General features: G+C 38.5%; 1 protein-coding gene across 5 annotated transcripts in view; it reads left to right on the top strand.

Moving 5' to 3' along the window:
• The window catches only part of TRMT9B (tRNA methyltransferase 9B (putative)), a 124,057-nt gene extending 103,439 nt beyond the window's left edge, over positions 1–20,618 (top strand). For 4 of the 5 annotated variants that reach the window (XM_052779985.1, XM_052779987.1, XM_052779988.1 and 1 more), the window contains 3 exons: positions 9,098–9,252; positions 12,237–12,410; positions 15,296–20,618. In XM_052779985.1, coding sequence (XP_052635945.1) covers positions 9,099–9,252; positions 12,237–12,410; positions 15,296–16,332 — 1,365 coding nt within the window. In that variant the 5' untranslated portion in view covers position 9,098 and the 3' untranslated portion in view covers positions 16,333–20,618. Of the gene's footprint in view, positions 1–5,062; positions 5,723–9,097; positions 9,253–12,236; positions 12,411–15,295 lie in introns of all 5 variants that reach the window. The other variant, XM_052779986.1, reaches the window with a different exon arrangement.
• The last annotated feature ends 1,807 nt before the right edge of the window (positions 20,619–22,425 follow it).

The following is a 22,425-nucleotide window of genomic DNA, read 5'->3' as shown; positions in this document are numbered from 1 at the left end:
ACAGGTAGCCTGGGAGGAATACAGAGAAATTGTCCAAGCAGCCAGGGATCAAGTTAGGAAAGCTAAAGCCCCAATAGATTTAAATCTGGCCAGGGATGTCAAGGGCAAGAAGAAAATCTTCTATAGGTACATTGGTGATAAAAGGAAGACTAGGGAAAATGTGGGCCCTCTCTGGAAGGAAACGGGGGACCTGGTTACCTGGGACCTGGAGAAGACTGAGGTACTCAATGACTTTTTTGTCTCAGTCTTCACTGGCAAGTGTTCCAGCCACACTGCCCGAGTCACTTAAGGCAAAGGCAGGGACTGGGACAATGAAGAACCACCCACTGTATCAGGTTCGAGACCATCTAAGGAACCTGAAGGTGCACAAGTCCATGGGACCTGATGAGATGCATCCGTGGATCCTGAGGGAACTGACAGGTGAAGTGGCTAAACCACTATCCATCATATTTGGGAAGTCATGAGAGTCCAGGGAAGTTCCCACTGACTGGAAAAGGGGAAACATAACCCCCATTTTTAAAAAGGGAAAAAGGAAGACCTGGGGAACTACAGGCCAGTCTCACCTTTGCGTCCAGCAAGATCATGGAGCAGATCCTCCTGGAAACTATGCTAAGGTACATGGAAACTAAGGAGGTGATTGGTGACAGCCAACATGGCTTCACTAAGGGCAAATCATGCCTGACAAATTTGGTGGCCTCCTACGATGGGGTTACAGTGTTGGTGGATAAGGGAGGAGCCACGGACATCATCTACCTGGACTTGTGCAAAGTGTTTGACACTGTCCCGCATGACAACCTTCTCTCTAAATTGGAGAGACATGGATGTGATGGATGGACCACCTGGTGGACAAGGAATTGGCTGGATGGTCACACTCAAACAGTTGTGGTAAATGGCTCGATGTCCAAGTGGAGACCAGTGATGAATGGCATTTCTCAGGGGTTGGTATTGGGACCGGTGCTGTTTAACATCTTTGTTAGTGACACGGACAGTGAGATTGAGTGCATCCTTAGCAAGTTTGCCAACAACACCAAACTGTGTGGTGTGGTTGACACACTGGAGGGAAGGGATGCCATCCAGAGGGACCTTGACAGGCTGGAGTGGTGGGCCCATGTGAACCTCATGAAGTTCAACAAGGTCAAGTGCAAGGTCCTGCACATGGGTTGGGGCAATCCCAAGCACAAATACTGGCTGAGTGATGAGTGGATTGTGAGCAGCCCTGCGGAGAAGGACTTGGGGATATTAGTGGATGAAAAACTGAATATGAGCCAGCAATATATGCTTGTAGCCCAGAAAGCCAATCACGTTCTGGGCTGCAGCAAAAGAAGTGTGGCTAGCATGTTAAGGGAGGTGATTCTCCCCCTCTACTCTGCTCTTGTGAGACCCCACCTGGAGTACTGCTTTCAACTCTGGGACCCCCAGTGTAAGAAAGACATGGACCTGCTCGAGTGGGTCCGGAGGAGGGCCATGAAGATAATCAGAGGGCTGGGGCACCTCCTCTGTGAGGATAGGCTGAGAGAGATGAGGTTGTCTAGCCTGGAGAAGAGAAGGCTCCAGGAAGACCTTGTAGTGGCCTTCCAGTGCTTAAAGGGGGCCTACAGGAACATTGGGGAGGGACTCTTTAACAGGGCATGTAGTGATAGGACGAGGGGTAATGGTTTTAAACCGAAAGAGGGTAGATTTAGATTTGATATTAGGAAAAAATTCTTTACTGTGAGGGTGGTGAGACACTGGAACAGGTTGTCCAGAGAATTTGTGGGTGCCCCATCCCTGGAAGTGTTAAAGGCCAGGTTGGATGGGGCTTTGAGCAACCTGGTCTAGTGAAAGGTGTCCCTGCCCATGGCAGGGGAAGTTGGAACTAGATGATCTTTAAGGTCCCTTCCAACCCAAACCATTGTATGATTCTATGATTCTATAAACCCCTGAACTTATTTAAAAAGCCCCAACCTATTCTTTCCCTAAATTCTTTTCCCTTTGTCACTGATGTATTAGCTGCCTGGTGGCAATTAACACAAATAGTGAAGAAAAGAAGGAGAAGAAGGAGAAGAAGGAGAAGAAGAAAAACTGAAACACTTTGCTTTTCTCAGCATCACTTATTGAATTTTTCTTCCCGCTTAGTAGACCAATTATTTTCCTAGTCCTCCCTTCTCTTCTAATGTCTGTACAGAGTGTTTCTGTGCAGGATCTGAAGATGCACATCAGCACACATCTAGCACCAGGGATTTTTATTTTTGACTGTGTGGGACTCAGTAGGAAGGGGCCCTCTTTGCTGGGAGCTGATTTATGAGTTTTGATGTGATAGTAAAGATGAACAGACACTTAAAGGGACTGTGCAACCTCTGCATGAGTGTGCTCCTGTTTTTTAATGGCAAAGGGTCCATGTTTGTGCATTGTCATCTTAGCAGAACGTTACCTATCTACAGAATGGAGTTTATATACTTAGTGAAATAAATCTGTTTACAGTGCAACATTTCAGCTACATAGACTATGACCCTATATGCAAAACAGCAAGGGGAATATTAAATGATTAACTGATCCAAGAATATGCAGTGAGTAGTACTAGGTTTTGTCTGGATTGGAAAATAAAGCTAACAAAATGAAAGCCACTGTGAATGGTTGTCATTTTGAGTAGCTAGAGCTTGAACCGTAAACTTACTTAGTCCAAGATCTTGAAAGAACAGCCTCAATGCTTTGAGTCTTTCATTAGGGCAAGGTTCTCTCTATTTTTAGTAAGAAAAATACAATGATGGTGACTTTATTTTAGTCAGTGAAATTACTTTAAAATGCTAGGTTCACAGTGAGCATTTCAACTAACAGTGATTTTTGTCAAATGTCTCAGCTCTTCGTTTTTCACTTCAGAATTTCCCAAATTTTACTGCAGGAAGGGTCCTGCATCAGGACTTCAGCTCAGTAGGGTTTTAGAGATGGTGCACAAAGTTCCCTTTGCTCTGATTTTAGGCTGTGCGTTTTCATGGGATTATAACAGTTCATGCGTGGGTGAAATTAATTACCAGAGTTGTTAGCCTTATGTAAGCAAATCATCTCCTAGTGTATCCTCTTGCTAAACTTTCATTGCAGCTAGTTTAACTATTCATGGCAGGATTCCTATTATTTTGTTTCATTATCCTTTACTTACTAATAAAGCTGTTTTACATAATGATTCATATCTGGAAGCAATTTAGTATGTCGTCATAGTCCAATTTGTTGCCTTCTTTAATGAAATGAGAAAGCACTGTCAATCAGAATGGAGGTTGTTACTGTGATTTATAAATTCAATCCTAAGGGTAAGCAAAGTTCTGATAAAGGTCTGTTTTTGAGAAGGGCTGCAATGAGGTTTTGCAGTTGAAGATGAATTGGATTTTTGTATTTGCTTGGAAAAAAAGACTATGGTTTATAGGTGACCATTAGGGCTGTACACTTAGCTTTCCATGGCTACTTATATTTGAGTGAAAAGACTGGGAAGTCTGAAGCAAACTAGAAGTAAAGTATTTCTCACCGTGTAGGTAGTTCTCCCTGTTCTGTAGACAAAGGGAGAGAATGCAAATTGGACTACCTCGCTTTTTACTTAGCTGTTGGTATCAGCTACAGCTGCACATGTTATTGCTGGAGTGCAGGGTATTGTGGGATGTAGACCTGGCCCTTGTGGTTTATACTGTTCAATATAAGGCCAGTGATTAATTAGGTTATTGAATCCATAGCTAGAATTGCACGCGTAACCAAGATTTATGTTGCTGTGGCAACATAGAGAGACACAACTGTGCTGAATTTCCTAGATCTTTGAAGTAGGAGTTCTCCTAATCCAAAATGGGATTGAGAATTCCCATCAGCATGTGAAGACTGTAACTAAGAGGGGCCCTCATTAATAGTCTGAAATCTTGCGTATCTGACTCTCAAACTGAGTTGGGTAAGTTCCTGCTGCTCATCAAAGGGTTAGAGAAAATAGGCAGTTGCAAGAGAGAAGACAAAAGGCAGGCCTGTGGCTCGAATTAATCAAGAGCAATTGATCTGAAGACAAATAGGAGCAATGCAGGTTTTGACGACTACCGTGAAAATCACAGGGTGCTTCCAAGAGGCCATTGACAAAAAGTTTGGACAATGTTCCAGATATTGTGACTGGCCTGGAAATAGATGCAAGGAGGAACTAAACATGATCCAGGTCGAGACTTAACAGTATTATACATCAAATTAAAATAGTGGTGGTGACATAGCACATGCTAAGGTAGATGGATGAAGATGTGAAAATTTTAGGTGGATGGGAGGGGGTAACTTGAGGTAGGTGAGGAGGGCTGCAAGGCATTCAGAAGAACTGCAGGAAGGTGTGGAAAGCTTTGGGTAGGCTGTGGAAGAGGCAGAGTTTTTGGACTGAATACTACCTCCCGTGCTTCAATGTCAGGGCACCCCTTGCATCTGGGAGCCAGCAACTGTTTTGTCCACTTAAGGATAAGGTATTTAATACAGTTAGTAAAAATTGCAAGTCAGGCACTTTAAAAAAAAAAAAAGTCTGAACACACTCCCCGCTCCCCCCCAGTCATTAATCAGGATTAAATTTTTCCTATTCATGATGGAAAAGAAAAGCTCCCTAAGGGAACTGAAATTTCATATAAACACCACTAAAGTTCTGCATTTGGAAAATATTTTAATTTTAATTGCTTTTTTAATCCTGATTTTTTTTAAATGTTGGAAACTGGGGTTATTAATTTTTGGCTGTTGTCATTTCAAGGTCACATGGTTAAATGTATTTATTACATCAGCAGTGATAGAAAATGTCCAAGCAACATGAGCTTCCTTAAAGCAGTACCCTTTGTCTAAAAGGTTGCAAAATATTAATGGAAAAGGAAGAAATTGGATTACCTTGGAGTCAGGGAACTTTTAGTGAGATATGTAGCTATGAAAATATATGCTATCAGACGTTTGTACAATTCCTTTTACCTCCTGGAAAGCTGTAATATTTTAGTTTATTTTTTATTTTGCCTTTTTTTTAACAAAGAAGGAAAACGGCAATGTAGGAAAGAGTCAATGGACTATAACTTCTTGACTTTCAAACAGTTTTGTTTATATACCACAGTTACATGTGATGGACTGGTGATCCGTTTCCCCGCAAGTTCAGCAGAAATTACACTACAACTTTCATCCAGTTTTCTCACTTCATAGATCAGCTGCAACAAGGGTCTGTTGTAGTCTCATGAACGAACCTCGATTGCCAGGAAGCACTGAAAGGGAAGAGAATCCTGCTCTCCATTTGTTATCCAAACTGCTTGTTTGCGGGAGGCTGACATTTCTTAAGCCGCATCCAGATTTCAGGGACTTATCAAGACTTGCTGCAGAGTGACTGAACAGCTGGGTGCCAATTTACTGCACGCTCCCTACTCTGCACCAAGTCTCTGCGTGAGCCTTTTGACGGGAGCATAAGCCCAAGAAAAGAAGAATTGAGCATGGAGAAAGTATGTCCATAATTACCGCCTTCTGCTCTTCTCTTTGCTGGTCTTATCGGACAGCTTCCAGGTAACTTAAATGAGAACTGGAGCAGATGCCGAAGTGGTGGGATTTCTGGACAGCTTGGATTTTCATTACTTGCTTTGCAAAACAGACTTTGCAATTATCCTGGAAGTTACAATCCAGAAGTTGGATGAACTGAACATCTTCTACAATTCACGTGCAACAGAGTCTGGTACTTTCAAGGCAAAGAAGTTGTAATGGTTGTTTTTGTTTATAAAGAGAAATAGAGGTATTGAGTTTGGCTTGTAAAGTTACATAATTTTAAGTTTCTGATGTTTTCAGTGACGTTAGACTAGTGTGAAACTGGTCCAGCTGCAGGTCCAGTCAGACTCCACAGGTTTCTTGCCCTTCGTAAACATTGAAATGAAGAGGTTTATTGCTAGGACATTTCCCTGCCGTGCTGCAAAGTAAAACCTGATAGTGTTATGGATCTTGACTGGAAAGTCAAACTGGCAAGTCTAATTTCATCATGTGACTTAATTATCACAAAATATAAACAATCAGAAGGAATGGAAATTGTAATGAAATGGTAAATAATTTGTATTTTAGTAGATTACTGTTATTCTAAGATTATAACCAAATTATTATCTTGACAATGTTTATTAAGTGTATCTAAAAATAATAACCTGTAATGCAGTGTTGTAATATGTGGAAGTCTCTAGCATGTCCTGTATAGCAGAAGACCCGGTACCAGTCCCAGTGAATGAGAAAGTTAAAGGAAAAACTTAATGGTCTTGTGATTCAGTAGGAAACTAAGCCAAATTTCAGCCCACATTGGAATCCAATAAAGAAGTTTTAGGAAAAGTATAATATAACATTATATCAATGGGAAAATTCTTACCGTCTTCTAAGTCCAAGTTGGCTTTTGTGTTTAGTTAAAATATTCAAATTAACCTTCAGTTCAGACAGCTACTTCTGTAGTTGGCATAAACTGGAATTTCTGTAGCATTTGGAATTCTGTATGAATGATTGAAAACATTCTCCTTTTTTTTTTTTTTAAGAACTGCAAAGATTGAACAAAGAGCTTCAAGTGGAAAGATAAAAACACTTGGAAACACTGAACCACATAGTAACCAAACATGAAATATAAACTAGAGCAAAGAGCATATCAGATGACAAAAGAAAATAAATGATTGTTAGTCTTTGGAATTTCTACTTATAAATAGAGGATTTCTAGGCAGTTGAACAACAAGATAGAGTACGTTTTGAGGCAGAGAAGAAAGATAGCTGCAGACATGAAACACCCAATTTGTTTTATTTAAGGGTCAAACAAGAAAAGAAGAATGGGCTTTCGACTCTAAGAAATAATTATTTGAAATTGCTGCAAATAACCCATCATATCTGACAACATAACTTGAAATGGCATTCTGACAGAAGTTCTGATTGAGTAGCTTCTGACACATGTAATATCATTTCAGGTCTGTGTTTCAATACTGTCTACTTCTGTTGTTCAGTCTGTTACAGTTTTCCACTCTGAGATGACAGCGAAAATGTGCCTACTAGGAATTTACTATATTGTTACTGAATTTTATTTTATTTTATTTTTTTTCAGCTAGTAAAAGGTGAGCTAATGCATCATAAAAGAAAATTGTGGATTATGCCAGAAAAAAAGAAAATAAGGACTGTGAAAACATTGAACATAAATGTTTTGAAGAGAGATATTCATAGATACTACATTCAGAATAGACTGTGACAATTGTAACAATTTGGCCCAACCTCTTACATAGCAGAGTACATAAAACCAGTGAAATGGATCAAGTCTTACATACTATTCTGAGTAAGCACTCACACACACTTAACTTGAAGTACATTAATTTTTTTTTTTTTTTGCAGTCACTGGGATTAACCCCCATTTTCTAAATCAAAAAGATTGTGTTTGTAGGACAGGTGTTTTGAAGAGCTCACATTATTTGTTATTATGCATAATATTTTATTTTAAATCTTTTCTCATAATAACTTGTTTCAACAGTAAAAGTGACAGAAAAAAACATTTTTTTATTATGATTCCAAAATGTATATTATTTGAAAATCAAGGAAAGAAGAAGAACCAATGTGTTTAAGGCCTTTGCTTCTGACATTTTCCAATGCAGCCAAAGGAGTGACTTTCATAGTTTCATCTTGATAATATATTGCTTAGTTTCTTGGAAGAAGTTTGGAAACAGGCTTTAATCTCTGCTGAGTGCTTGGACAATTAAATATGTTCTGTTTTAATAATGGGAAGGATTATTTCCTGAATAAACAGGCAGTTTGAATTAGTTTGAAGAATGCCTTAACACTTTGAAATGTAATCTCATCAGCCTCCATCAGATATTAAAGTCTCACCTGGCTGGTGCATGGATGAGGGGAAATCTTAAGGAAGATGTAAGAGTCAGTATAAAGGGATTCAATGTCTTCATCCACTTGGTGTTTTACATGAGCTTAGGAGTAATATTAAAAGTCTAAGAAACCGCTTTTCAAATTAATCACTAAACAAAAATACCTTGCTAAGAAATTAAGATAGCGGAGTGGAAGCAGGGAAATCATGGTTTTGTTCCCCAAAAATTTCAACCAACTCGTCACTTCTAGAGGGTAGATGAACAACAAATAGTTTTTGCATGATTTAGGGGCTTTCGTTTCAGGGTCCAGGCTCTATTTCAAATAACATACTAATAGTTTGCTTACCTACTCACCTTAGCTACAACTGGAAAGTCTATTCTTAGCTTCTTGTTCTTAATCATTCTGCACTTCTGAATAAAGGCTCCGTTTTGCACCAGATAAGCTTTTACTACATTGGTAAACTTGCTTAGGAATGTGCATATTATTGAATAGGCACATGCACTTGTATAATGCTCCTCAGGCAAGATGATACATTCAAATTTTTTCTTGACTTTTCATGAAATAAAATCAGATCCTTTGAGTAAAGACGATTTTATAACAGAATCCACCTTGAATACGGTGTTCCACCTCAAATACTGTGTTCAGTTTTGGGCCCCTCACTACAAGAAAGACATAGAGTTGCTGGAGCGTGTCCAGAGAAGGGCAACCAAGGTGGTGAGGGGCCTGGAGCACAAGTCTTATGAGGAGCGGCTGAGGGAGCTGGGGCTGTTTAGTCTAGAGAAGAGGAGGCTGAGAGGAGACCTTATCGCTCTCTACAACTACCTGAAAGGGGGTTGTAGCAAGGTGGGTGTCAGTCTCTTCTCCCAAGTAACAAGCGATAGGACAAGAGGAAACAGCCTCAAGTTGCACCAGGGGAGGTTTCAACTGGATATTAGGAAAAATTTCTTCACTGAAGGGGTTGTCAAGCACTGGAACAGGCTGCCCAGGGAAGTGGTTGAGTCACCATCCCTGGAGGTATTTAAAAGATGTGTAGATCTGGTGCTTAGGGACATGGTTTAGTGGTGGACTTGGCAGTGTCAGGTTTGTGGTTGGACTCGATGATCTTAAAGGTCTTTTCCAACCTAAATGACTCTATGATTCTATAAACATGATGGCTGTTAGATGGGTGTAATTATTTTCTGAATGTAAACTTACAAGGTCCTGAATTATGCATCCCTATAAAATATAAAGTCTACACTACAACAATTTGTGTTTTGTTGTACATAAGCTTTCTTCATTATGTTTTCAGGATGGAACATGAGGCTACCCAGCTAGAAAAGCAGCACGTGCATAGTGTATATGAAAATACAGCTGCCTACTTTAATGACCTGCAGAGCAAAGCATGGCCTCGTGTTCGAAACTTTCTTCTGGAGCAAAAGCCTGGCAGTCTTGTTGCGGATATAGGTAAGCCATTCTTTGAGGTAGCATGAAAGATTGTTTATAAGCTTTATTAGTTTATGTGTTAACCATATGTATCCTGGAGAGCAAGTGTTTTTAAAACTTGTTTAAATTTGTTTTAAAATTGTTTTAAAATTGTTTTTAAACCCATATTAGATGCCATATACCACTTGTTTTATTTCTTTGACAGTGTATCAGGTAGCCAGTAAATACATTTTTTGCCTTATTTTTGTTGAGCTAAGCCTTAATCTATCAGTTTCCCCGCAGGCTTAGTGGTCTGTCATTCCCCTGGAGCACTTTTTAAAAAACAGTGTTAATAGCTCAATTATTTCATATTTCAGTTTCTTTAGATCTCTTGGTTTAAGTACTGCTGGTCTGCAATTTATTGCTTTTCATTTGTTCTAAGACTCCTCCTATCAAGGCTTTATCTTAGGAGAAATCTTCTGATGTGATTGCTATTAAAAAAAAAAAAAATTACAATCTGAGAATCTCCCTATGATCCTGAATATGGACACCAAAACCTAATTTTCCTTCTGTGGCATTGTCTTCCCTACATGTTCAATTTATACCTTGATTTTCTGTTGCACCTACAGACTTTTTAGGGCTTTCCAGGTCCTGGTGTGTTTGCTTTGTTTGTGTTATGACTTCAGTCCTATAGAGCACATCATTGCAAACCAGATGCTCCTTTGCACCATTGGATTTTCCTCACTGTTTAGACTAACAGAATGCTTTTACACAGCAAAATGCAATAAATTATGCATCTGCCTTATCGTATAAGAGAAAAACATTATTTGAAGATGTTGTAGGCCATAATCAAAAGATAATATATAGTTCTCCTGTTGCTGTTGAGCAGTACCCCAAAAATACTTGATTGCTGTTATTTTGAATATGTACCTTCTTTTATATGTCGTCTGCACTATTTTCACTAATAGTCTCAGGAAATATCCTATGGCATACAGTCATTCAACAGTCAGCTTAACGTGATATTTCTCAGCCAAAATTTTTTGTACTTCAACAGAAGTTGTTTGAAGCTTAGCTGAAGTTCTCAGGCTTTATCAGCAGGTATCACAGTGGTTGCTGAAAGCTTAAGATCATCTTGTTACAGTTTCAGCTGAAATAATTTAAATGCACGTGATACATCTGGAGAGTAGGTAGAGGCTTACAGTTGCCAATAAGAATATTCCCATCAAGGCACACAAGGTACCTCCTTTTACAAGGTTGAATAAGACCTACAGGAATCTGACTATTGTGTTTATTTTCGGTATGTATTTTGGGAGGAGGGTCGCCTAGCGGCACTAAAATTTTCAAAATGAGATCTTCAACTGATAATTTCCTTTTCTGTTTAATACCACCTTTTATTAAAATATAATTTTGTTTAATTGCCTTATTGTTTTTCATTCATCAAAATAAATGACATTAGCATGGCCATTGTTAACAGCTTCATGAAGGAATCCACCCTCCTGATGGCTCATTTAAAAGTGAATCTCCTGCAAATGTAGATTTTTAGAGTACTGGTGTCACTATTTAGCTTCATTCCAGAGAGGACCCTATACTTCCAAAACCTCACTGTGATTAAAAAACACTTCACCAAAAGCCTTGTATTAAGCAACTGAATCTTCTAAATTAATGTACGTTTGACTAAATGTGTTCCTTCTGCAAACACAGTAACCAATACTTTATACTAATTTAAAACTTACGCTTTCTAACATGCAGAGCTTCATGTTCTATTGCATATATTCCTTGAACTGCATTAACAACATTAATCTTCTCCATTTCTCTCAAGTGTTACTTCAAAGAATAGTGCTTGACTTTTGCTTTAGAAATATGCTCTTTTTTCACCACTGAAGCATTGTGCTGTTCTCCAACAGTTCCTGTGCTGTCTCTTTAGATAATGGTGCACATTAACATCAACGAGAGCAGCAGCGCTGCAAGAAGCAGTGATGTTTCTAAAGATAACTCCAGGCCTTTAAATTGAATTACCATTACTGAGATGGTTCTCTTTTCCAAGCTGCTACCCTGTTGCTTGGCTGTCAACTTTCAGAAATTATTCTTCACTACTGACCCATAACTGCACTGAACGTTTCCTAATCTAATTTTGAAAAGTGCCTGTTATGCATACAGTATTGAAGAACACTCTGAAAGATTTCAATTTAGTACAGCACAGTCCTTGAGAAGACATACTTTTAGGTGGAAGACATTCTGGAAGAGTTCATTACATTTACATGCATTATGATGCATTGGCACAAAGACAGAAAGAGGACGTGCCTGTGACATGGCAGGAATTTTTATGATTCACCGTTATTTTCAAGTCTGTATCTGAAGTTAAAATTTTCCTCTCTGACTTGTGTCAATGACAGCTGTGGTTTAGGACTTCTTGGAGGGAAATGGGATGCACGGGAGAGGTACTACGTGGGGTTTAGCAAAACTGGGGAAGGACTTGGAAGAGACATCTATTGCAGGTCACTAAAAAGACAAAACACACTGGCTTCAGGAAATCCCCTGAACAGGAAGTAGTTGGAAGCTGGAAGGGTATTGAGGAAAAGAGTCATAATGCTTACCCTGTTCTTACTCTTTCCTGGGCACCCATTTATGCTCATTGTTGAAAACAGGCTAGCAGGCTACATAAAGGCTCAGTATGAAGCAGCATGCTTGGTTTTTTGCTCTGAGGTAATGCAGTAGTGGCTGCAGAGGACCACTCCTTCCTCCTCCCACCTGCACTTACCCTTATTCCCCAAAGAAATACACATAACCTGCTATTACACAGTATTTTTATTGGTGATGTTGGTACTGTTACACTCCTAATGGTGTGAACATAAAATTTCCAACGGTCCAAATGCGCCCTGCCGCAGTTAGGCTAGTAGAAGCAAGCCCTCATTTTGTTTTCCAGGAAACCTTAGGATTAGGAAAGCCCTCCCATTATTTTCACTGCTTTGGGAGGGATAGCAAATGTTTGGAACATACGACTTCTGATCTAGTATACTTTTCTTTAGGTTGTGGAACTGGAAAGTATCTCAGTGTCAACAGTCAGGTATATAATCTCGGCTGTGATTACTGCAGACCATTGGTAGAGATTGCCAGGAAGAAAGATGATGAAGTTCTGGTATGTGACAACCTTAACCTTCCCTTTAGGGACCAGTGCTTCAATGCAGTCATTTCCATTGGAGGTAAGACAACATACATGCATTCTGGCCCACAGCAAATGAGAATTTTGGGGGATCCTTTTCTTGCCATGTGTCTTCATTTCAGTTAAATTTGTTTTGAAACAATTCCCTTAGAATCACAGCAGATATTACTGAAATGAATGTAGTAAACATGAAGAAAACCCCACATTAGTTCCATAGCACAGAGGTGCTGTTGACCGGGGAAGTATGTGGATCATTTGTTTGTTTATATGTGGTCTTGTTCACCCTGTGGAGAAAAGATTTCCTTCCAGCGTGCATTTTAAACAAGTGAAAACTAAAATAAACATGGCTGCTCACAGTTTAAACAGATTAGGTGGTCAAGATGAACTCTTGGTTCGTCCTTAGGATCTGTTTTGACCAGCAAATGCATTGAAATGAAAACTTGCTTTCTCTATAGCAGAACTTGAAACTCATGTTAACTATTATGTGTTATCAATTCAAATTTCTCTTAGAATAGTCGTGAAATAAGAACTTAGAGACATACAAGCGCCTGTTGTCTAAAATGAGTGAAGCATCTCAGCATCTTAACTCCTCTGACCTCTCTTTTTGAAAATACTACTCATAATTTGAGAAGTATAAACTGGAAAAGGGTAGATGAGGAATAGTTAGAGTACCCAGTTACGGTCTACATTTTTAGCTCTACTCTTGCTTGAACTTCTTTCAGGCTGTTTCACTGTATCAGCAAAAATATAAAGCATGATAATTGTTATTGGTAGCAATCAACAAACTACTTGAAATATGATAGAAATGTATTTTAAAACTTATTTTTCACATATGCAGAGTGAAAGAAAGGGTGACTAATATGCAAGCAGTATCTATATTACTTTGCTTTCATGTTTGCTAGTTAACCAGTGAGCCCTGTCCACATTTCCTGGTCTTGTAGCATAATTTCAGTGCTATCAGATCAGACGACTTTGAAGGATAGCGTACCTATCTAATGTTTATACCAATTATAGGCCTGAGGAGATTAAAAATTCACATGGTATTTCTGTACATTTAACAATGATGGATTTTAATCCCTCTTGAATAGAGACACGGTATGCCTGTGTCCATCTAATTCTAAATAAAGTGTTTTTCATCCCATTCCAGACAATAGCAAGTATTTATGTACATAGTCAAATACTCTTCTTGGCTTTGCTGGTATAATCCTGTTTATAGGATTTACATTTCTGCAGAACCACCAGAGTGATTATATAATTTTAATCATGAAGAATATTTAACCCATTAAATGAATTGCTTAGATAGAGCTTGCACATATTCTGTTAGTTAATTGGCACTTCTTTCTGGGGAACTAAACTCTCATGCTTATGCTGTCTCTGTCGGTTTTGATATTATTTTGCGGGAGGTTCTGTGGCGATATATGGCCTAACTCCAGTATGAGAGAAAATATCAGTTCCTTTCTCACCATCTTGTTCAAGAAATTGAAATAGTATTTTATATTTTTTTGCAAAGTTTAAGAAAATATTGACAAGAGTCAGGAGTACCTGGAAACAAACACTGACCGTATAGACTCGGGAACTCTTCTCAGAGTTTGCTATCTTGTGTTCTCAGCTGCTTGTGAGAGCCTAGTTAATATCAACTGCCAAGAATGCTTTTCATGGCTTGTGGTAAAAAAGCTACATTTTTTCCCCTTGGTAATTTAATCATTGTTTTGAATAAAGACAGGGCTAGTTGGACGTGCTTTTCATAACTGCAGTGTTGAAATAACACTATTTCTACAAGTAGAATTGGGTACTGTCAAGCAGCACATATAAAGATAATCTAATTTTTCTGAAGGTATGGGGATGTCTTCAGCTAAGAACATATACTATTACTATGTTGTTATATGGGTAGATTGAATGTTTTGCATGTAGAAGTGTCTGGCTCCAAGTCCACTTGAAACAAATTATGGAATCAGTCTTCTTTACGTCATTGATTGAATCAAATACAGTACTGATGGCATATAGAACAACATGACCAATCTCAGTACAAGTTAAAGTTTCTGAGAGTTTAGAGACAATAGCTGTCTTAGCTCTTCTCTGGCTGTTAAAATTGATTCCTTCAGGCAAACAGGAGGATAGAAACAGTGTAGAAATCTTGAAATGTAGCTTCAATTCACATTGCAGTGAAATTTGAAAATGTTCAAATTATCCTGGAAAGAAAATTCAAATATAGTGATCAACAGTTTTATTTTGAATTTGACTTTTTATTGTTTAATAGCATAACATAATGTAACAAAAAAACATCATTCTCAGATATGCAATGTAACTGAGATACTTCTCATTTTTTTTCCTCCAAAACAATCTATAAAGGCAATACTTTTCTACAAAATTAAAGCAATGGAAAATATTCCTGTCCAAATTTTCTCACTAGCTCTTTTGAAAGTGCACTGATGTAAAAATACAGAGTATCTTTTTACTGATATTACATTTTGCTGTATTTGTTACATGGTGAAAAGAATTTCTGTTTTCACTAAGATAAATCTGAAAAATGTCCCCAAAACTAAAGTCAAACTTAATATTACCTAACTCACCTAAAGGCCAGGCATTTAAGTGAAAGCTAGTCATGCTATGGTCTTTTATGGGTGATGTAGAGAAACAGAAGCCTCCAGCTTATATGCCTGACTTTTCTGGAATCCCTATTTTGAGATGAGATGAATTTCCTTCTGTGGGGTTTTCCTATTTTTATCCATTGGACATAAATGTAAAAGAGAGTATTCTGGGGTAAACTTGCACTGTGGTACCAATAAATTCAGCACTGTTGCTGACTTGCAGTGAGTGATATTTGGGATATGGCAACTAAGATTACTAAACACGTAGAACACGTTGAAGACGAAAATGCTATGTCCTTAGTAATATTCAGTACATAACGCCTTTCCTTCTTCACAGTGATCCATCATTTCTCAACTAAACAAAGAAGAATCAAAGCAATAAAGGAAATGGCAAGGGTATTGATACCCGGAGGCCAGATGATGATTTATGTTTGGGCTATGGAACAAAAGAATCGTCGCTTTGAGAAACAAGACGTATTTGTTCCTTGGAACAAGGCCTTGTGCTCACGGCATTTTTCAGAATCGAATCAATCTGGAGATAAGGGTGAGTTTGTGCATGCTGTAAAAACCCAAGACATACACCCTGCACAGCTAGTCATCTCCGATTGCAGCTACCAAACCAATCTGCAGCCAGAAACTGATTCAAAACATTCCCCCAGTATGGAGCACTGCTTATCCAGAGCCTGCTGCATGAAAATTTCTGAAGAAGAAAACAGATTTTACAGTGCTCTAGGAAGATCTTTCCGCTCATGGTTTTTCTCCAGATCCCTTGATGAATCAGCCCTGAGAAAGCAAACGGACAAAATGAAGCCTCTGAAGAACGAAGGAGAATGGGCCAGCAGTACCGTACCCATTCAGCATTCACGACACTGCAGTTTGGATTTAGGTCACCATGGGGCACTGTTGAAAGAACAAAGTTTAGATGATGATGATGTATTCATGGAAAGCCTGCCTCTCAAAAAACCACAGTGGTCACCAGCCGCAGATTCACTGAAGGATTTAAGTTTAAATGGAGGACACCAAAGTGTAGCTCAGAGCAAGAGTGAAGAAGCTGCATTTATAAACGGCCCAGTGGAAAACAGGGACTGCGGCTGCGGTTGTAATAAAGATGGTGCTGGAAAGTCTAATGCCAGCAAGTTTTTCAAAAGAACTTCAACAACTGACTCCACTGACTCTGCTCTGGATTCAGCAGTGTCTGTTGGGGACCAAACTGATGCCACGTTGGATACAAAAGCCTTCATGCGTTATTATCATGTTTTTCGGGAAGGGGAGCTGTGCTCCCTGGTAGAAGAGAATGTGCCTGAGCTTCAGATACTTTCTTCCTGCTATGACCATGGAAACTGGTGCATTATTGCAGAGAAAAGAGGAACATAGCTGTAAAGAGAACAAAGAGGAATCCAGTGACTGAGGATTTTAAGCTGCTACTTGTGTTCCTGTGACTGTGCAGTGTGACATGGAATTTCAATCTCATGTAGTTGTGTGCCATTCACTTCTCAGTTATTATCTCTCTATCTATTTAACTATCTAATGCAAGGTCTGTATATAGGAATGTAAGCGGTAAACAATATTTATGTTTTGTTAAACTTTTATGAAGTTAAAACTGGAGAGTTTTATATTGCTTTTAGCAAATAATTGTGTTTTTAAATATACTTTTCTATTGAGAAATAAAACCTTTTTATAAGACAAGGATCAGGGCATCTTTTATGAGAAATATTCTCTCAGTAGAAAGTTTAGGCTTTGTTCTTCAAATGCTGAAAATGTGTCATATTGCTACCTGTTCTTAAAGTCCTATAAATAGAGATGTAGGCACATTTAAAAACGTACTTGACTGTATACTGCTAGAGTGCATGCTGCAGAACTGGAAGGAAGCATGGTCCCAGTACTACTTAGTTTGAATAGAGTTGTTAATGGGCAAAAACTATGTACAAAAAAAGCTCTGCATATTCTGTCATTTGCGGTTTGTGTTTGGGAACAGGTGACAGAACAAATTTTGAACAGTATTTTTGATTTTTGTTTTAAAAAGAATTTAATTTTTTTCTCAGGTGCAGGTTAAGTTTTAGCTATGTTAGCTCTCAAAAATAATTTACCTTAATTTCCTTTGCTGTAGTTTTTCATTGGTTATGTATATATAGAAGTCAGAGGGATTTGTGAGAGTACCAGTGTTATGTAAAGGTTACAAAATATTAAATATTTGAGATACAGATATCTTTTTGATAACTCTGGGAAGCTAAGATAAAATTAATAAAAATCCAGTGCATATCTGGTCAGCTGTCATATTTGCTCTCCTTATTCACTGACATGAGAATATATATTAAATGGTGTGTTAAATAACGTAGATAAGAAGAGGCTACAAGTCCAATTTGAATATAAAATACAAATTTCTGTCTTCTGCAGTTAAAATGAATCCTTTGAGACCTAAATGATAATAGATTGCTTAAACAACTTTCCCGTTCCCTGTAAAACACAAATTTTGCTGAACATGGTGCCCCAGCATCATCCAGTTGTACTAGATTGTAGCAGTTGCCCTCACATAGTTCTTTACACCCAATCTCACCCCTTTCAGGGGGAAACCTATGATGTGAAGTTATATGTGCTGTGGATAAAATCCACCTGGCTTCTGAAGATCAGTAGTGAAATCGTAATTGTTACCAACTGAAGCAGAGCTGGATTGGGCTAATTGCCTTGTTAGCACGAAGTTACTCCATTTTTAGGCTTTATTTACAGTCAGTGGTTTTAGTGTAGGGCACATCTTCAGCTGGTGTGATTTCATGACCTTTAATGGAACTGCACAGATTCGCCCCAGAGATCAACCCTTTTGATACAGCAGTTTTAGAGACCCATGTAATTAAAGTCTGCCCTATTAGTGAGAAAATAACTTTGAATACAAACCAACAGGAGTGAAATACCAAACTTTCCTAGTCTATGCTGCGTAAGTAGATGGATTTGGGGTTGTTTAGTAGAAAGCCCTGATGGTGCTGAGTATTTTTAGATGGAGCTGCCCAGAAGTAATTGCCAGACAGTAATGTATTATAGATTTATTTACTGGAGCGATGCCTGTAGAACAATCATCTTTGTCTTCCTCATATTTTGGGATCCTTGTACTTTATCCTTCCTGGGTGTGTACCACCTGCACTCCCCACTGACTTTTGAAAATAAAAGTGTGGTCAAAGAACCGTGCATCTGAGACTTCTGAAATATTATTCCACTCCAAATATTATATTCAATACAGCTTGGGGCTGCAGTTCTCGGATACTGTGTCCGCGCCATGCTTCAGAAAACTGGCAGTATTCCCTGCATCGCTGGGTCCAGCTGCTCATGGCTGAGGGTCTGCTCCTGCTGCATCCTCAAGCTCCAGTTTTAGAAGCACAATGCAAAAATGCCCATGCTGGCATATTGCAGAGACAGTGTGGATCCTGCCGAGCTCCACACCTCATCTGCAACGTGCTCGTGTTGGACTGGTGAGGCCTGCCTTATTTGTTGGGAATTTCTGGAGGAGCTGGAGGATTTTAGAAGAAAACTCAGTTGCTTCCAGATAAGATATGCCAGTGGATATTCAGCACCCCTGGAATTTAAGCTGTATTTAGGAAGGAGGTAGTTGATTATCATCCTATATCCAATCTTGAAAGTTCATCCCTGAACTCCAGCATGCAGAAACTCTATTACATATATATAATAATAATTATAAAAATTTATGAATCTGAACTGACAGCTGGGTTTAGTTAACTGGGCAAAGGAACATCATAATTTTGTTATCTGTACTTCTGCAGTCTATCTGTGGAATATTCACTGTGTAGTCAAGCAGGCTGACAAAATCTGGCATAAATGAAGAAAGGAGAGGCTTCCATTCTCTTTACAACAGAGACTTACTATCCCTGCAAGAGGCTGAATCTATGTTTCAGGCTCCAGTGAAAACTTCCTGCTCGATCAGCTGTACAAATAAGAGCTGTCGCCTCAAAGCCACTGAGCTACTTTAAACAGCTTTTGTGTTTGTAGACTTTACATGCATTGTTTGGTTTGAGATTCTTGTCTGGGGATGCTTTTCATGATTATTTATTTCTGTATTGGATTTTCTCTTGTTTTGAGCTGATACCATTAAGTTGTGTTACATAGAAGTTTGGATTGTATTGTTACAAATTCCTGGGAGAAGGAAAGGGGAGGTTTGGTAAACTGCTTTCTTTTCAAATATTCAGTTTTCCTCCAAGGACGTATAATCACCATGTAACAAATTTTTATCAACTGGGGATCAGTCAGCTGAGGTCATGAATGTGAGATCTGCACAGCAAGCCTGTATTCCTGTATTCAGTCTCCCATCTATTTATGGAGGCTGCCTAGGTCTGTAACAACTTTATTGGCTCATAACAAGCCAGAATACCTCACTCAGAGCATGGTGAATGTCTCTCTCGATTGGTTTCTCTTTTGATGAGGGCCATCTTAAGCAAAATGTAATTTCCAGAAGAATCCACGTGATCCCAGTCTTTAATAGCTTACAGACATAGTTAATGTGCTCAGAGAAGTGTGTATACCATTGAAAAGTCTATGGTAAATGATTGAATAAATAAATAAAACCCACTTGTCCTTGCATGCTAAAACTCTCAGCAATGTCCAGACTGTAAGATCTGACTGTTATAAGGTAAAAGGCAAATGTGTTTTTGTATTTCTTGTCTGGCAAGATGGCAATATTCTCACCTCAGTTATGCCGATAACAAACCTGCTTCTGACTGCAGTGGGCTAGGATTGCTCCTAAGCTGCTCATCCAGCTTTAAGTGGCACAGGGAGAAGTCTTGATTACACAAGAAAAGATGCCCTGTTTTTTTACAGTTTAACTTACTAGTATCATTGTCAGTCTGAACTGGCTAAACAAAAGCTGCTACCTTATTACTCTTACAGACTGTAATCCAAATGGACAATTGCAATAAAAAAGATATAATTGAACAGACTTCTTATTTTTGAAGGACTAATACAATTGCAATCTTTGATAAATGATGTTTTGTCTTTTTTTTTTTTAATACATGAAAATATTTATATTAAGAGTGCAGAAGTATCATTTTTTTTTGGTACTAATGGTGACTAATTTACTTTCTTCCAAGCTTATGGTGTAGGAATTTTAAAAGCACAGGTGAGGAATGAAAGCTATAAATATTCTAGCAGATTTTTTTCTGGTACATATTTGTATACAAGTTACTTATGTGCACAGTTTAAAATGCTGAGTGAAGAGCTGTGTGTGTTCCACCAGCAGAATATTGTTAGTGAACCACCTGGGTTGATTCTGAATAGAAATAATGACTCTGATCCTGTGTCCTCTCTGCCGTGTCATGTCTCTGTCAGACTGTATTTGTATCACTGTTGGGCTATATTAGTATTGACATTGTGTTGAATCTATTGGTCTACCCACTTTCTTGCTCAGCACTTTTACAGAATTTGTGGCTACTTTAGTACTCCAGGAAAATGAAGTGTGTCAGCATTAAATATATACAATTGTATATCTCCTTTGTGAGTGCAGCATTTCTTATTCTTACAGTATATGAATTCTGGCAGCTACCTGTGATTTTATCTTCCAGTCTGCTGGTCAAAACCATGCTCTGTAATCAATTCTTTGTCCATACATGGAACCTATTCTCTAGTGTTCAACAGAAAATAAATCCTACTTGGTTAAAATATTATTTCGTACAGAACTTCTGTGCTTTCAGATTAGTTAATAAACATATTAGCCACTGGAAACTCTGTGTCTGGGAAAGTTCTTAATGAATGTTAAATTTGAGAAGACTCTGTTTGTTAGTGCTATTTGCTCAGTAAGATAGACCACATGGACGTGATGCAGAACAGGTAAGCATAGTGATTTGCTATGAAGCCAGGGAGTCTGTCTTTACTTTAGACAACCATAGTCAACCTAGCCATAAATGTGATCATTTGAACTAGGTAAATAAAGGTCATGAAATGTGGGGTTTAGCCACATCAGTAGTATATGTCCTGTTGATGATGATAGAAAAGCAGGATGGTCAGCAGAATTAACTGCTACAGAGCTACATTTCCCACTCCTGATCTATTTATAGTCATCTAGGACTAAGCTTTGTGGTATAAGATAACATTGAAATATTTCTTCGGGATTGTCGACCTTGTTTCTGCACCAATTTAAATCAGAAAAGAAAAAAGAATGTAATTAGAATTATGCAATTGCCTGGTGAGGTTACAGCTATACTGTGTTAACAGTTTTTACAGTTGCAGTGATTGTTTATTGTGTTTGTACAATTACAGTGATAACTTATTGTACTGATATGTTTATTATAGTAATGACTAAGGACCTAGGAGTAATTAAGCACTATCCAGATGAGTATTAATACATGCCAAGTAGTACAGAGTATGTAACCTAATGGTATTTAGATTATGGGAAAGTAGTATGAGCACAGGCTGGACAATAGGGTGGTAACAAATGTAATTTCAGGGTGATATGGAATGGTCTTTATGAAGACGGAATGAATTAAATCTGACACAGTGTTGAGAAAGGCTAAGGAAAAAGAGCAAAGATAGGAAGTATACAGAGAAAGGAAGGGGAATGCCAAAGATGGGAGCAATCACAGCAGAGAAAGGACAGTCAGCACTGCTGGATTTTCTTAGCATATGCAGAAGTTCCTGTTTTGACTGCTCTTACTTTCTGGAGGGTCTAGTTGATATGTCCCTGCTGTCTTACTTCACAAGCATGTGCAGAGGCAGGAAGGCACCTTTTTCTTACCATTTGGAGTTCAGTACTCTTTCCTGTACACTTCTAGGCATATGCAGAGGAAGATTGGTTAGGGATAACTTTTTTTTTCCCTTCCTTTATATCTCCATCACTTCATTGCAGCATGTTCTGTTTTGATTCCTTTTATTCTTGCTCAGTGCTTCAGTTCGCTCTGGTTGATTTGACCTTGCTCAAGCATGCCCACAATCTGGGGTTGTATTTGTTTTACCTAGTTACCTCTTCTACCAATATAGCTGCACTGGTACAAGCTTTGCATGTAGAAAGGGTTGTATGGATAGATTAAATAAATATTAAGGCACAAAACAGTGCATATTTTCAGCAGTTAATGGATCCCAATGGCTTGCTGTTATTATTTGTACGGTAACTAAAGTCTATTACCCAGAGTAATGAAAGGATTGCTCTGAGACTCCCCCTTAACACATTAGGTATGTGCATGCTGTAGCAGAATGTACCAGGGATGTACCTGCATCTTTGATACTTAGATGCATTTCAAAATCTGCCTTGAGCGAACTACTAGATACTTTATTGCTACTATAGTAGTAAACATATTTAGCATTCTGCATTCAGATGAATGTGATTGCACAGCCCCCCCCTTTGCTTGACTAATAATCCACTCCACTAATTCTATTTATTTAATTTCTGTTTCTTCCTATTTCTAATTTTATTTATTTTCTTCTTTCTGAGCATTTCCAAAGACTCTCCACTCAAGCCCACCTCCTTTCTATTCAGAC

Source organism: Harpia harpyja, chromosome 2 (genome assembly GCF_026419915.1).
Source record: "Harpia harpyja isolate bHarHar1 chromosome 2, bHarHar1 primary haplotype, whole genome shotgun sequence".
NCBI classification, from domain to species: Eukaryota; Metazoa; Chordata; class Aves; order Accipitriformes; family Accipitridae; genus Harpia; species Harpia harpyja.
The sequence above is the reverse complement of the archived record's forward strand: the minus strand, read 5'-3'. Positions and strand labels throughout refer to the sequence as shown.